The 15,967-nt window shown below is 50.5% G+C and overlaps 2 protein-coding genes across 8 annotated transcripts in view; both read left to right on the forward strand.

Moving 5' to 3' along the window:
• The first annotated feature begins 80 nt into the window (after positions 1–80).
• On the forward strand, positions 81–7,168 carry LOC113205466 (uncharacterized). 6 transcript variants are annotated; one of them, XR_008011164.1, is made up of 16 exons: positions 81–427; positions 907–1,073; positions 1,147–1,332; positions 1,423–1,544; positions 1,628–2,436; positions 2,504–3,386; positions 3,478–3,777; positions 3,909–3,999; positions 4,088–4,222; positions 4,306–4,510; positions 4,582–4,805; positions 4,903–5,118; positions 5,206–5,359; positions 5,443–5,555; positions 5,638–6,062; positions 6,697–7,168. XR_008011164.1 is itself a non-coding variant. In XM_052267657.1 (15 exons), exons 2-15 carry the CDS (start codon positions 915–917, stop codon positions 5,905–5,907), a joined length of 3,867 nt encoding a protein of 1,288 aa, XP_052123617.1. In that variant the 5' UTR covers positions 81–427; positions 907–914; the 3' UTR covers positions 5,908–7,168. The 6 variants fall into 6 exon arrangements, 5 of the variants coding, with proteins under 5 accessions (XP_052123617.1, XP_052123619.1, XP_052123618.1 ...); XM_052267657.1 differs by having other exon boundaries at positions 5,638–7,168; XM_052267659.1 differs by having other exon boundaries at positions 2,528–3,386; positions 5,638–7,168.
• Positions 7,169–8,342: 1,174 nt separating this feature from the next.
• LOC113202591 (atrophin-1-like) overlaps positions 8,343–15,967 on the forward strand; it is a 117,733-nt gene continuing 110,108 nt past the window's right edge. Inside the window, exons 1-2 of one of the 2 annotated variants that reach the window (XM_052267624.1) lie at positions 8,343–9,914; positions 10,909–10,962. In XM_052267624.1, the coding sequence (XP_052123584.1) occupies positions 8,487–9,914; positions 10,909–10,962 (1,482 nt within the window). In that variant the 5' untranslated portion in view covers positions 8,343–8,486. The remainder of the gene's footprint in view (positions 9,915–10,908; positions 10,963–15,967) is intronic. The other variant, XM_052267625.1, reaches the window with a different exon arrangement.

A 15,967-nucleotide genomic window follows, 5' to 3' on the forward strand; every position in this document is an offset into this window, starting at 1 on the left:
GCCAAAGCGACCAGGCGCTGTAAGGGGCGGTGACATTAAAAGTTTACCGACGTTTTTTGCTAATGTATTCAATTTTCTGCAATTGCATTTACCCTTGTCTGTGAGAAGTATGTGTAGTCACACCCTATCGAAAGATCGCGAACCAAAGTAACGCTTCGTTGAGCAGACGTTTCTTTAAGAAATATTTACAGAGGTTCAGAACCTTGCCGCCACCATCACCATACAAGGCGCAGGACCCGGTTTTGGATTCATTGCTTTGGATTCGGAATCGGTCGGAGGTGGAAATTGACTTCATCCAGTTTTGAGTATTGTACAGGGGAAAAAACCTTCTTTTGAGGATGCATTGAAGTTAGCTCGGCCGCTCATCTTTTTTCCGTGTTTATTTTCCGTACTGCGTCGTGGCGTTTACATTAGCAATAAACACAGCGTAAGTAACTGCTTCTGGAGTTGTTTTGCACTTTTCTTGCGTCGCGACGCGTACAGTTGCCCCTGCCTAACATTTAATTGACGTTCGTTAAATTCTGATTTTTGTACCCTACGAATTATATTACCGGTCTTTGTTAGTTATCTTCAATTCGCCCGTGTCCATCTTGGTCTCGGTAACCCACGTAAATATATTTTCTATGAAAATGGACCTTTAATGTGAGGTTATCTTATTGATTGCCTTTTGTTTTCTGGTTTGGTTGTGCATTATTTCGAGTCTGTCGTTTTTTTGTATTGTTTTTCTGAAGGTGCTTGATAAATTTTTGTTTTGGCTCTCTGGGATTTATTTTAAAATTCATCTTGTGTTCACACCACCTTTTCTTGTGACACTTCTTTGACCTGTATTCTAATGTTTACTTCATGTTGTCAGGTGCCTGTGGAATCAGAGTATCTCTCAAAATCAACTCTTGTGTTTCTGTTTAGTCTTGACAATGCGGAGGGTATCCACTCGAACCAGAGCCAAAAAGGCTGATAGCGATGATGCTCCACCTGCACCTCGACCAACAAGAACTAGGCGGCGCAAGAAATCTGAGTCTTCATCTGAGCAAGATTCGGAATCTGAGGAGGAGGTCATGCCTACACCAAAATCGGTAAGTGCAGTTGGTCCAATTACTTGCTATATCATGTTCATTCACTTTATCTCATCCTATTACTTTTTTGCAGCGAAGAGCAGCTCCACCTCCAGAGGAGAGACCAGTCCCGAGCACACCTGGTGGAAGTCGCACTCGAAGATCCTCACGCAGACTGGAACCAGCGGTTGAAGAAGTCAAACCTGTAGAGGTGAATGTTGACACTGATGCTGACAACAATGCTGACCGTGATTCAAATGGATCGAATGAGACTGAAGCCGTATGTAAATCTTATTTGATCCCATGTCATTCCAGGACCAGATTTTTTAATACAGTTTTTTGTTTTTGTTTTTGTTTTTTTTCTCTCCAGGACTCAAGTACTGTTTGGAAAGTCCAAAATTCCAATGGATCGGGCACTGGCATTGCCAAACTGAAATTATGCCGTTCTGGACCAATTGACCAGGTAGAAGCTCCCTCCCCTCGTAAGAGAAGGTATGCTAGTTTTTGCATTTTTGTGTGATGTAATTTTGTTGACTGTAAAGTTACTTAAACTTTTTTCACTCATTTCTTCTCAGAGGGGCTCGAGATTCAGTGATGAGCACTGTAGTAGAAGAAGCTGTTGCGCAACCAAGTCCAACACCAGAGCCCGATTCATCTGGTTTAACAGGCAAAGCACGAGCAGCTAGACGTGTTGAAGTGGAATCTAAAGGAACTGAAACTTCTTCATCATCGTCCTCATCATCTTCTTCAACTACCTCCTCTTCGTCCTCAGAAAAGTCACGAGCATCCACACCTGACAAAGCTGAAACAGAGCCTGTTGAAGAAAATGAAGATGAAGACTCTAAAGATGCAGAAGAAAAAGATGAAGAGGAGGAGGAAGAAGATGATGATGATGATGATGTTCAGATCATCAGGGATGACAATAAAGAAGATTCTGCTGCTGCCTCAGAAATATCTGAGGAAGGTAATTCTGTTGATTTACCCTCAGAAATGGCAGATGATGCAGGTCCAGTTTCTGTTCCCTCTAAATCATCTGAAGAGCCTGATGAGGAGGCCTCCTCTCCTGAAGTTGACAAATCAGATGCAGATAGTAATGAACCACATACTCTTGTTGATGATACTAGCTCCAAAGCAGCATCTTATAAAGTGGAAGTCCTATCGGTCAGGCCCTTGGACAAACATAAGGATGGAGGATCGGGTGCCAAACCAGGTGCTTCAAAGGACGAAACTGAAAAAGCCGTACTGTCAACAGTAGACGAGAAAACACTGTCTGCGCCGGTAAGAAAGCCTGCCCCAGCGGTTGCCGAGAAACCTGCCGCAGCGGTTGCTGAAAAACCTGAACCAGTGGTGGAGAAGAAACCTGAACCAGTGGTGGAGAAGAAACCTGAACCAGTGGTTGAGAAGAAACCCGAACCAGTGGTTGAGAAGAAACACGAACCTGTGGTTGAAACCTGAACCAGTGGTGGAGAAGAAACCTGAACCAGTGGTGGAGAAGAAACCTGAACCAGTGGTTGAGAAGAAACCCGAACCAGTGGTTGAGAAGAAACACGAACCTGTGGTTGAGAAGAAACCTGAACCAGTGGTTGAAAAGAAACCGGATCCAGTAGTTGAGAAGAAACCGGAACCAGTGGTTGAGAAGAAACCGGAACCAGTGGTTGAGAAGAAACCAGAACCAGTGGTTGAGAAGAAACCTCAACCAGTAGTTGTGGAGGAACCCAAGCCAGTGGTTGTAGTCAAACTTGCACCTGTAACTGTGGAGAAACATGCACTTCCGGTTGAGGAAAAACTCACACCAGCATTGAAAGAGAAACCTGTTCCAGAAGAGGCTTTACCGAAAGATACTGTTAAACAACAAAGTGTTTTAAAAACTGACGATGCAGACAAAGCAACTGCGCAGACCAGATCAATTGCTGTGGCTAAAGATGACAGTTTACCAGTGAAAGCTGTTAAAGAGACGATTGTGACTGACAAAGTTGTTCTGAAAGAACCATTAAAGGTTGCATCAGCTACTCTGACGAAGGGAAGTGAAACTGATGCACGGAAGTCATCTGAAGAAAACAAGTCTTCAAGCAGTCAAATAGCTGTTAGTAAAATTGGAGAAAAATCAAGTTCTAAGAGTGACCAAAAAGTTGAACCTGAGAAGCCTAAATTAGAGGAGAAAACTGCCTCATCAAAGGTACCAGCTCCAACAGCTCAGATTCCTGTTGAAGATGACCAATCAGATGACGAACCAGTGATGGACCTAGCTCCTGGGTCACCAGTTGAACCAGATCCAGAAATGGCTGAGGATGAAGCAGTGGAAGCAAAGCCAGTGGAGAAACCTCATAAGAGAAGGTATATCACTTAATATTTAGCACTTGCAGTACTGACTTTATTGTTTCATTGTGTCTTCAAAATTGTTATCTATATTTTTTTCTCGTTGTAGAAGTCGACGAAGATCAAGCAGTGCTTCTTCTAGCCAAAGCTCTAGTTCAGATTCGGATTCTGAAAGACCAGTAATTCGACAAAAGAAAAGGAGTTTGAGCAAAGATAGTGATGACCAGTCTTCAAAGAAAATTCAGGTTAAGCGTCGGTCTACAGGCAAGGAAGAAGATAAAAAAGTTCATAAGGATACAGTTAAACCTGAACCTGTGAAGGAAGAGGCACCAGCTCCACCAACAAGGCTGCGTAGGAAACCTTTGCCTTCTGTAGAACAGAAAGGGAAGGTTTCTTTGAAGAGAAATGTGTAAGAAATGATTCAGTCCTTAGACATGAAATTATCTTACTTGAGTTTTGCAGCAAAAATGAATCAACTCTCAAATGCTTATAGCCGTTTAAAATATTGTTAAATAAATTACAAAATATTTTATCTTTCAGATCCATATCTGAGGAGAAAGAGGACAAAGATTCATCACCGACATCAGAAGCTGAGGCACCTCCTGGAGAAATATTGGTTGGGGAAAACAAGGTAATCCTCTCTGTTCTATTATGTTTTCTTCCTTTATCTTGTTTTGTGGACTGTGTGCCATGAATATATTTTATCTCTGATTTTGTAGGAGAATTCATCTTCTACCCCCACTCCTGAGCCAGAAACTAAACCTGTAGAGCAGCCAGTGGCTCGCAAGCGCCGATGGGGCTCTTGTAAAAGCATCAAAAAGTCTGTGCTATGTATATCATCAGATCCCCTCAAGGTAAGTGCTATTTTTCTGTTCATGTGACTCCCCAAATTTGTCAAGTCTTCGATTTCACTGAAACTGTGTTTTTTCCCCCTCAGAATCTTATTCCAGATGCCAAACCAGTTGCAGAAAGTGAAGTTCATCTAGCTTTTGAGGAAGGAGAAGTTAATGACGAAGATGAAAGACCCTCTAAGCGAGACAGAAGTAAAGATAAACTGTTGGTAGATCGTCCTCTCCCACCACCTAGTGTTCCTTTACCAGAAAATACACGAATTGTTGTTCATACCTCTATGGAAGTTGAAGGTAGGAAATTATTTTATTCTGGAGTTTTCTGTCATCTTGGTTAGTGCTGACCAAATTGTTGATCTTTCCAGAAAGAAAAATTGAGCGCAAAATATCTGTTGCAAGTGAGGGTTCAATGGCCACAAGAACAAAGTCACCTACATTATCAAAACATCGAACTTCAACTGTTCTTTACATAACAAATTTAGTGAGACCTTTCACTATTGGTCAATTGAGGGAACTTCTATCACGAACTGGTAAAATTGTTGAGGGAGGCTTCTGGATTAATGGCATTAAATCACAATGCTATGTTGAGGTAGGCAAAACTTAACTTATTAATTCCTTGTCCCTTAATCCACATTTTCAAATTCCTTCAAATTCTGTAATTAAATCAAACCAAAAAATTGTTACAGTATGAAGATGAGGATCAGGCTGTTGAAACAAGGCATGCACTGCATGAAGTTCACTGGCCAATCTCCAACCGCAAAGCGTTACATGTGGAATTTGCCAAAAAGGAGGACATGTTAAGAGCACAAGCTGAAACTGTAGGGGAACCAGTTATTTCCAGAAAATCTCAACATGTTAGTGACACTCATAGAGAAAGAAAAGATTCTGAAGAGAGGGTCAAGGTATGGTTGCATCACCTTCTTATGTACTTGCAAGCTTTCCAATCGTTGACTATGGGTTACAATATGTCTCTCTTTCTGTCTTAATAGATTGTTCAATCTGTGCGGGAATGGGATCTTGGAAAAGTTGCCGATCAGTCCTCAGAGCTGAGGGAATCTGTTCAAGAAGATAGGAAAAAGAAAGACGATGATAGACGGGTTAGAAGAGAAAAGCGCTCAGTGTCCCCGTCTCATGAGGGCCCAGGTAATGTCATCTGTTGTATTTTTCAAGACTGTAACACATTTATCCACGACTGCCTTTCACACTTTATCTTTGTTTCACTCCAGCTCGCAAAGCCAAACGAAATGAAGAACCTGCCCCCGCTAAGCTCCTTGATGACTTATTCCGGAAAACTAAGACAACCCCCTGTATTTATTGGTTGCCGCTCACTCCTCAACAAGTAAGTTCACTCCACTCTCTATCCCCAGCCACCGTTTCCCACTTTAGTGCTGACTCTATGTAACAGCTTTCCTCGTTTCCAGATTTCAGAAAAAGAGGAGATGCGCCGCAAGCACATGGCTGAGCACGAGCGCCTGCGCGCGGAGATGCGTCGAGCGCACGAGCGGAACATGCAGCGGGGGCCCGGGGGGCCCGGAGGGCTCGGGGGACCCGGCGGCCCTGGGGGTCGCGACCGAGACCGAGACAGAGAAAGGGAGCGGGACCGCGATCGCGAGCGTGAGCGCGACCGGGACCGCGACCGCGAGCGCGAACGGGACAGGAAGGACAGGCGACGAGGGAGCAAAGACAAATAATGACCACTCCAGATTGAGTGAAGGGAAGAAAAGAAATGGTCACTGACGACTGCATCTGAATTCTTCTTGGTTGAAGATGATTATCAGGGCTCAACATGTTTGAATCAATGGCAGGCGGCTCTCCCACCTTTAGTTTGGCTGCCCAGCTATAAATGGTCGGTTTTGGTTTCATCTTTAACACAGACAAATCTCCTTTCCCTCTGATAGGCTCTTTTAGTGTAATTTTTAATTTTTCATATCAGTGAGGCCTTTTCCCCCCCTCATTTCATCTTCTCCCCCCTTCCACCATTTGACAGGCCAAGTCTTTAAAGTGGCAAGCAAAAATTCGGTTCTTTAGTTTGGGGTATAAAGAATGTTAGTTGTCCTTTTGTGCAATTTGTTTTTAACTTTGTGTGACTTGTACTGTTTGCAAGAATCCTCATCGTACACAGTTCTGGCTCTTGTGTATATAGTTCACTTACATTCTAGAGGCTTATTATCAAGTTTCAGATGTAAATTTATGAATGAGGTTTAGAAGTGAACGTAGTATGTTTGGGTATAGACTGCATAGTTGAGGTTGTCTGCTCCCCTACTGTGTATTGCAACTCTCAAGTGTTTGCATGAACGTGTGTGTGTGTGTGTTCATGTGCTGGTTGCACATGGTGAATGTCAGTGAATGAATGTGTGTGAATGTGCTTTCCTCCCTCCCTTTTTGTTTCCCCTCCCTATGTATTTTTTTCAGGTTTCCAGTAAGTCTGTTTCAGGTTGTTAGAGAATGATATCTGATGCTTTTATCATCCTCTTATGCAGCAAGGCATTCAAGCTCAACAAATGAAGAACGTCGTCAACATCTATTTGATGCCAATCATCCAAGCTCCTGAAGACAACGTACCTCAACTTAATGTTGGCTCTCTGCATTGACTTCTATAGCTCAACCATCTACGAACGTCTGCTGCCGTATGCTGCTTCTTCAGTTGCTACCATACTCAGTGTCTACGTTACTGTGACTGTCATTGAATTAATTTCAAGACAAATAACTACTTCATGACCTCAAACCATGTGTGGTTGTAATTACTGTAATGATCGCCTTCATGTTCCAATGAAATGAACTGAGTGTTTCATACTGTATGGTCAAACGCCATCAATTGAATTTTGTTAGCACTTGTGATTTTCTAAAATGAATACCTATACAAAGAATGTTTTTTACTGTGCTATGTTGTGCCTGCCCTTGTTGGCACTGATTATTTTTAGTGAAGAATTATTAAATTGTTTTAAACTTGAAGTTCCTTGTTTTGCAATTGCAATTACCCTTGCTTTCTGCCTCTGACTTCATCCGCTGACCTGTTTACCAAGAGTATGAGCCCCCCGGGACACAAGCCGGGGACTGTCGACTGCTGAAAATTGGTTTCCCGTCGAGTTTCCGGAAGCCGAAAACATGGTCTAGCGCTATGGGAGGGAGCCAGCTGTCACTGGCAGCGCCGGGAAGTGGATTTTACTTTATTTTCCGGAGGGAGGGGGGAATGACGTTGGCAAGCTGCAGCAGCAGCAGCCACATAGGTGTGTCCGCCCGCCCCACATCCACCCCCTCTCTCCCATCTCCCGTCAGACGGCCGGGACAGGCTCGGCCAGCAAGCAGCAGCGGGCCACCAGCCACCCCCCTGTCGTCCGTCTTCGATCGCCGTGCCCCTTCCCCCCCTCGTTCCACCCCCCGGCCGGCCGCCCCCTCGATCAGCGTCGCGCCCGTGCTCCAGCGCTCGCTGCTCGCTCCAGGCTCCCCCCGCCCCTCTCTCCCCCCGGAGCCCCGGCCGCGCGCCAGGACGCCCCCTGGTGGCGCCGCTATAGCCACCCCCGGAGCTGGCAGGGACGTAATGAGTTGAAGAGGTCCCGAGCGGAGCGGAGCGCGGAGTGTAAACAAAAGCCGTGGTGTGCGGGCGGTGCCCCCCGCGTGTCGTGCGTGCCGCCGTGAGTGCCCGGGTGCGAGTGCGTGCGCGCGCCCCGAGGAGCGCCTGGCCGCGGAGCGAGGGCTGACCGCGGCCCGCACCTGACGGGTCGCCGTTAACCTCAAAGTGGCGCTCGGCCGTCGCCCCGCGCCCCCCCTGCGCTCGCGCGCCCCTGCGCCACGGGACGGCCCGTGCCGAGCTGAGCCCCCGCCCGGCGCCCCGCCCACCCCGTTGTCACAAAGGGGGCCGTCACGGTGACGGCTGCGAACGGGCCGGGCCGTGGAAGATCCTCAGGTGGGCGATCATCTTTCGTCATACGTGACGTGTGCGACGCGGACCTGCCCCCCAGCGGGCAGCAGACTTTGAGGCGCGTGTGACGGTGCCCCGTCACGCCGTGTCACACCGCGCGTGACACACGGTGGCACCCTGTGGTTCCACGGGGTCGGCAGCCTGCCCCTGCGGCGTGGCTGCCCGGGGCTGGCGGGGGCCGAGCCGGCCGAGCTAGGGGCGGCGGGGCTGGCTGGGGGGGCGGCGCGCGGCGTGGGCGCGGCGGCGTGGGCCAGCCGCGACAGCAGTACGGACCCGGACGACACCGAGGATGGTGGCGACACGAGCAGCGCCTTCTCTTCGTCAAGCTCGTCGCGCGACTCGGACGACGACATGCTGCCCACGCCCGCGCTCAGCGTGAACAACAACATCGCCGGCCTCGCCAACAACAACCATCTGCTGTCCCTGGACGCGGGTGGCGTGAGCACCACTCCCAGCCCGTCACCACTGCCGCCGTCGCCCGGCCTCAGCACGTTCGGGGTGCCCGTCCAGGCCGCAAAGAAGCCGCCGCCTCCGCCGCCGCCCAAGAGGCTCACGCCGCTCAGCGGGTCGGTGCAACAGCACCTGCAGCGCCTCGCGGACGACATCTCTACTCCGAGCGCCCTGGGTGAGGACGCCAAGGCCGGCCCGAGCTCCACGACGGCGACGTTCTCCACGTCCGGCCCTGGGGTCGGCCCCGGGGTGGGGCCTGGCCAGCAGATTCGCGCCGCCCGCGTGAGCGCCACGCACCTGCTGCAGCAGCAGCTCCTGTCCCGCGGCGCGGCGCCCGTCCGCACAGCGGGCCCTGCCAACGCCAAGATCCCCGTGTCCGCCTCCGACTCCGGGTCCGGCTCCGGGTCAGGCTTCGGCTCCACCTCGGGCTCCGGGTCGGTGGGCGCGTACTGCCCGTACAAGCACGTGCCTCAGTGCCCGTACCGCCACTTCAGCTCGCAGTGCCCGCAGTGTCCGTCAGCGGGGGCGGGTCACCCGCAACAGCAACAGCACCAGCAGCAGCAACAATTACAACAACAGCTTCACCAGCAACAGCAGCAACCGCTTCAACAGCAGCAGCAGCAACAACAGCAACTGCGCCACTTCGGGAGCCTAGGCCGCCGACAGACTTCCCCGCGGCCGCTGTCCGTGGCGCCGCCCGGGCACCTGTCGCTGGATCTCGCGGAGCCGAGCGGCCTGTTCCGCGGCGGGCTCCAGGCCGCGCTGCAGGGCGGGCTGCAGGGCGGGCTGCAGGGCGGGCTGCAGGGCGGGCTGCCCTTCCACCTCAGCGACCCGGACGGCGACGACCTCCGCGACCTCCGCGAGCTGTGGCTGTCGGCGCGCGTCAACTCGGACCCCCGCCTCAAGCACGGCGTGGTGGTGCCGCGGTGCGGGCCGTGCGCCGCGCGCTCGCTGGCCGGCAGCAGGGCGAGCATCGCCAGCTGCAGGGACCCGTTCCAGCACATCGAGCCCCGCGACCTGCCGCTGCACCCGGACTACGAGTACGAGTGCACCGTGTGCGGCGAGCGCGCCACGCAGGCGCTGCCCCTGCAGCCGGACTTCCCCGAGTACAGCCTCGTGCTCAACGACCCCCTGCAGCTGCCCACCTCCATCCCGCAGCCGCCGACCGCGCGCTGGCCCGCCGGCTCCAGGCCCAACTCCAGGCCCAGCTCCAGACCCAACTCCAGGCCCAGCTCTAGGCCCGGCTCCAGGCCCAACTCCAGGCCCAGCTCCAGGGCTTCGCACTCTCCAGGCAGACACATGGGCGCGCGCTGCTCGTCGCCCACCCTGGTGAGAACGAAGTGCACCAACATAATTCTAAGAAACGTAGAATGTATCCATATAGGGTGGTCCCCCCTCCTTTAGTTTGCACATGCTGTACCGCATGCAGACGTGCGGGCGGGCTTGCCTATCGTCGCTCACCACGGCTCCTCCCGGCCCGGTCCGACCATGCAACCCGCCTCCACGCTAGCAAGCGGTACCGTGACCGTAAGTCAGCCAAATGAAGGAGGCAAAGGTGTCTGTGGGACACCCTGTACACTTTAGAGAGTGCAAAAGGGCCGGGGACGGGGCCAGAGTCCGCAAGTATAAACCAAATGAGAAATGAGAGCCCGCTCTTGCATAAATGTTGGTTTCGTCGAGCTTCCCAGTTACCTTGCGCAACACACCAACCCTTTGGTTTGGCTGTCGCCGCTGTCGCCATAGGGCCTCTCTGGATTTCTTATCCGACGATTAATTAATTACTCTGCCAGTAGTGATTACCCCGTGGCCGACCCTGGCTGCCGGATAATAATCTGATAAAGCCCCCGGGAGATGATGCTACTTCCCGATCATGATAGAAATTAGTTCATCGCGCCAATATCCCATCACGCATAGTTAGCTGCAAGAACGCGGTCGAACAGAGGCTTCTCTGCTCCAGGTCACTTTATGTAATTATTTTTAGAAATATGCACATTTACAATAATCCTTTATCACTTCCCGCCTTTACGACATGCCCCAGTGTGGGGGCTGCTTATAAGGCACAAGGAACCTTTTTGTGTTCTTAGCCTACCGCTGTTCTGCCCGATTCTGCCTCTCCTTTACCCAAAGTACACTGGTACGGCGCGCTGTTTCGTAACAGCTCGTTCATCTCAGAATAACACCTTAAGAGCGATCGCTTTACACCTCCGTTGTTATCACTTCTTGGCTCGCTCGGGTTGTTCGTGATATTACTATGGACGTCTATCGTCGCGAATAAGGAGTTTCAATGCTCTAAATAAAATATTTTTTTTTGTTTGCGTTTCAGAGCATTGCAAGCTCCACAACCTCCGGGGGATTTAGAAAGTCTTCGCATGCCTCGGTAAGTGACAGCAACTTCAACGTTAAGCCATTATACTTCCCCTTCGAACGAGCTTGTGAAGTTCATGATCGTTTTGCTATTTTGTCTTTTGTTTGGTGTGTGTATTGTTTATTGTGCAATGTGCATGTTTCAGCTGATTGATTTTGCAGACTGGGGCAGTTTTTTTTTGCACTGAGAATGTCTATTGTTGTGATTGGAAGTTTGTGTGGCAGAGTGTTCAGACTGTGATTCAAATCTCGCGCTCTTTTCAGCAGATTCGGACGCGGCAACCTCCAGCAAATGCATCTCCTCCTGCCAGCTGCCTCGTGCCTGTACTAATCTGTGCCTTTCGTACTTGTACCTGTTTACTTGAGTTTCTTGTCTAACGACCCCTTGCTTGAAGTCGGCCCCACGCCCTCGCCGTGACGGCCGCCCCGCCCCGCGCGCCGCGCCGCTGTCGGTATGTTGGCAGCGCCGACCCCCCCACCGCGGCGTGCGCCGAGCCCAGAGTTAGCAGGCGGCGGACGGCGGAGGGAGTCTGCTAGCCCCGCACTTGTCGTCGCAGCCAATTCGTAAACTTGTCGCGGTTTTTCGGGTGACAGGCCCGCGCCGTCGCCGGCAGCGCCCTCCGGACGGTTGGTTCTTTCTCCGTCTCGTCGCTCGCGCCCGTCCGCCCCCGCCGCCCCGCGCGGCCCGCGACGCCCGACGCAAAAGTCGCGGCGGGTGAAAGCGCGATCGCTCCGCTCCGCTGGCCCTCCCCGCTTAGGGCCGTGTCCTGTCACAGTGTTTGTTTACAAGTCTTGTCGCCGACGCCCCGCTGCACCGCGGCCCCGTTTAGGCCCTGGGCTCGGCCGGGACGTCCCCGAGGACGCCATGAAGGCCGCTGCCAGCGCTCCTGCCTCCGCCGACGCCTGAGGAGCCCCCAGAAATAAGGTGAGTTCTGCGCTAGCGCCCCGCTGACGGGCGCTGGTGAGGTTAGGTCGCGCGCCCAAACACAGACGGTACTCGTTCCTCTCGGAGAGCCCCGAGGCCGCCGTCGCACCCGTCCCGGGTCTGAGAGACGACGCGCAGGGAGACGCCAAAACCTTGAACATCTCGCAGGCGGACAGGTTAGGTTATGTTTGCCGTCTACCTCGGCTTGTGATGCTGTGCAAGTGCAAGGCCCGGACTTGTGCTCGGATTTCACTTTTGTTTTCAACCTGGGTCACATCACGCACGCCGATATTCGTGTTTTCTTTGTCGACTTATGTCATGACAATTTTTTTCTGTGTTTGTTTCACTTAAATTTAACTTTATTTTGAAATTTTTCCTCTTTGTTTACTTTTTTTCTCCGCCCGCCCTTTTATTGGTTTTGGGTTGAATAGATAAGCGGATATCGTCCTCTCTATGTTCAATCAGTTTACCGTACCTTGCGCCCTTCCCTTCTATCCTAAAGGGAGTTTTGCCGTGCCCTTATTCATGTGGGAAGCCGAAGTGCGCGCGCCTGGCCAGGGCGCCAGGGTTGGGCTCGGCCCAGCTCCATACGCCCCCCCCCCCCCCCCCCCCCCCCCCCCCCCCCCCCCCGGCCCGGGGGGGGGGGGGGGAAGGGGGGGGGGGGGGGGGGGGGGTCAAGAGGTCGCTGGCGCACGAACCAGTGTTCGAGAGGCCTATCCTGGCCCGTCTCGCCCTGTTCGAACTCTTAAAACTCAGTCTGACGTTACTGACCCGGCCTCCTGGGGGAATCCAAGGGTGAGTCTGGGCCAGCGTCCCTCAGTGAGGCCGCCTCACCGTGAAGACACGGGTCACACGAGACTATAAATCCACCATTCCTGCCCCTTGGCCTAGCATGCTCTGGGAAAATTAAAGGTGCGATATCCTATCTTTCCGGGGGCGATTAACCCGTTTTTGGGATGCGAAAGTGTGTATTTTCAGTTTTCCCAAATATTTTCTGGACGTAAAAAATATTAGTGATTTTACAGTCCAGTAGGTCGGGAATTCGCAACACATGGATTGGGGCTTTACATGCCCAGTGGGCTGGTAAAGAGCCACTTACAAGCCCACGCAAGTGAATTTACAGGCAACATTGCCCCCTGGTTGCAAATTTACCGTTTGGGTTGAGAAAGGCTGCATTACCTTGCCCACCTCAGAGGTAATTTCACAAGTGGTGGGCTGGAAAGTTTACTTTCGCAACCACTCATGAGTAAACCAATAATCACATTTTAAGATACATTGCCGCATTCGTCGCAAAATTCCGCGTTACACGAGCATGTGATAGGGTTCTGATAAGCAGTCAGCAAATGAAAAGCAAGTCAAAACGTAAAAAAATTCCATCAATTTGTGCCATTTTTGAACAGAACCCCATCACATCACATGTAGGCAGGCAGGCTACGAAAATAGGTCTTAGAATCCAATTTTATTCCAAATAGGAACAAAATATTTCGGAAAAAACATTAACTGCCATCCTTTGGAGCTTTAGTGCCTTTTAAAATTAGGATATCCTACCTTTGTTGTTTTACCAGTGTGTCCATGTTTTAATGAATGACTTCGGACATAGCGTTAAAACATAGCGTTGAAACCCATATCGTCGTCATTATGTACCGGGTGTAACTATGAATACGCAGCAATGTTGCGGGTTTGCCTAATCTTTGCATCCGTAAGGTGCCATGCCCCCTGCACCCATATGGGGTATGCAATCCCGCAACACTGCTGCGTATTCTCGGTTACACCCGCAACGTGTAGCAGCCTATCAATTTTTGGGAGTTTACCGTAGGACCTGGGACCCGTAACTTCACGTGGCTTTGATTCGCCGTATGAGCGAATGGGCCACTCCGAGCCACTCAATGTTATTGAAAAAGTGTCAAAACTATGTCCAGATTACAGTGGAAATAAAAACATTTGGGACGATGTTTGTTGTGTTGTTACTGGAACGCGCTGGGGTGGGCTGGGCAGGAGGGTGCGGGCTGTCGGTCTGTGATTGACATCCGTCCCAACACTCCCGGTGCCAAGGGATCCCGGCCCAGCGATCCCTTCAGTCCAGGTCCAGCGGCCCAGCCCCCAGCCCCGTCTCGATGTTGACGGCCGTGACCTTGTCTTGTCGGGGATAGAAGAGAACACTCTGCAGCCCTCCTTCTCCATGGCCACGCTGACGTCAAAGCAACTACCGCATATTTTACATTTGTCACAGCCCAGTAGCCTCTTCAAGTTCTTGGCTTTTTAAGAATCGTACAGTACCGTGAAAGCTCGCGTGAAAGTTATGACAACTGTTCGTTACCCCTCGTCAAAGTTCGTAAAGTTAGGACACATATGGGTACACGTCAGAAAACTATAAATTTCTGTCCTGATGGTATTGCTGGTTCTTTCAGCTTGAATCGATGCTGAATTTCCATTAGAATTGCAGTTTTAGCTCGAGTGTACAATGTGTGATGCTAATTTGTCACTTTTATCTCATCCTGAGCTATGAAACTGAATGAAATGTGTCCTGTGACCTTCCCTAGACCCCGACCGTTATTGTTATATCCATAGTTGAGAATGGGACGCAGAACTCCACCGCTTGCTTACGGTACCCGCTCGCCCGCTCACGCCCGCGTGAGTGCAAGCGTGAAAATGACAAAATTCTTTGGTTGATATAGCTCTTAGTGTGTGTGTGTGTATGGGGGGGGGGGGCTTTCAGATGTACGCAGTTTTACCAAAATCGGAGCTGGTTCGCTCCCCCCCCCCTTCTTTCCCGTCCTACCCACCTTTTGCTCAAATGTAGGGTAAGATGCCCTATGATGGCCACCTTAAGAATGGGCCTGCCCAATGATGGCCACCCCTTTTTCTTGTAATGTAGACAAAGATGTGAAGTAGTTTGTCTTATTATGCCTAAGTAGGGACCTTACTAGAACACTACTTCAAGGCCAAGATTGTAAAGTGACCAGATTGGCTGGAAATCGAGAAAAGTGGCCGTCAATGGACAGTGGCCACATTAGGGCACCTTACCCTAACTCAATATGTAATTCAACACAGTAACTCAACTCGGAGCAGGGTGACAGCAGGCTTTCGTAGACATTTGAATAACATTAGGGCTAGATTAAAGAAACTGATAAAAAACCGTGGGCAACAAGCCTTTTTGAACAGCTAATGACTTCTTTCTCTGAGTATCAGAAAGTGAACAGTTTTCTGACATGTGTATCTGAGGGACTGACGCCTGACGCTGACAGAGGGGGCGATGGCGATGCAGGTGGGTGCACTACTTAGTAGTGTGCACAATTCCGACCTGCGACATTGAAAAAAATAGTCATTTACTTAAAGATGGCGTGACGAGGGCGATATCTGAGGTATTAAACTGGGGGAAACGTAGTCAATTTTCAACCCAATTTTTCATACCAAAACTTTGGCATTTTAAAAAAATGTTAAAAATTAAAAATTTTAAAATCGCTTATTTGCGGGAACTTTCGGGGAAAATCGCGAATTATAATTCTGCCGGACGGTTGGCGATGCCGGGTAATTCTTAGATCGATCTATCGATCGATCTATGTGATCACATATTCACAAAAAAGTGATAATTTTGGTCACAAAACTACAAAAAATGCATAAAGCATCTGCTTATCTGCTAAATGTGCTCTAACCGCTTAATCTAAAACAGCCCAAGTAGAGTGTATCCGTTTGGTTCATGCCGAAGAAGGCCATGTTTCCGGCGGGTTACACTCCTCTACTATTTATCAAATTGTAACCCAATTCTGCATCAATTAGTATGGGTCTTTCGCCTGTTTCCCTGTGATTCGTTGTTTTTGTTCAATAAATAATCTCCCGAACCCTTGCATTAGACAGGTTTGCCCCAACACTCATCTTATTTTTGTCATGAGATGGGGTTTGACGTGGGTCACCTTCCTATATTGAAAGGTGAAGATGTCGGACGGTTTACTAGTCAGCCGTCTGGACTGGAACTGTATGTCCCGCTGGTCGCGAGGCGCGCCTCTCTGCAGGTGTTTGAGTCACGGCCGCGCGCGCGCCGAGTGTTTGTGTGTGTCGTCAGTGTGTTTGGTCTTCCCCGCCCCGCCTCGGCCCG

Source organism: Frankliniella occidentalis, unplaced genomic scaffold (assembly GCF_000697945.3).
Source record: "Frankliniella occidentalis isolate FOCC.00 unplaced genomic scaffold, Focc_3.1 Scaffold56, whole genome shotgun sequence".
NCBI lineage: Eukaryota > Metazoa > Arthropoda > Insecta > Thysanoptera > Thripidae > Frankliniella > Frankliniella occidentalis.

What these genes read in the sequence shown, in the direction of transcription:
- LOC113205466 (XM_052267657.1), top strand. Translation starts at nt 915, where the DNA reads ATGCGGAGGGTATCCACTCGAACCAGAGCCAAAAAGGCTGATAGCGAT. An exon ending in GTTTCTTTGAAGAGAAATGT is followed by an intron (nt 3,778 to 3,908) that starts GTAAGAAATGAT and finishes TTTATCTTTCAG; the next exon opens with ATCCATATCTGAGGAGAAAG. An exon ending in TGCCGCTCACTCCTCAACAA is followed by an intron (nt 5,556 to 5,637) that starts GTAAGTTCACTC and finishes CCTCGTTTCCAG; the next exon opens with ATTTCAGAAAAAGAGGAGAT.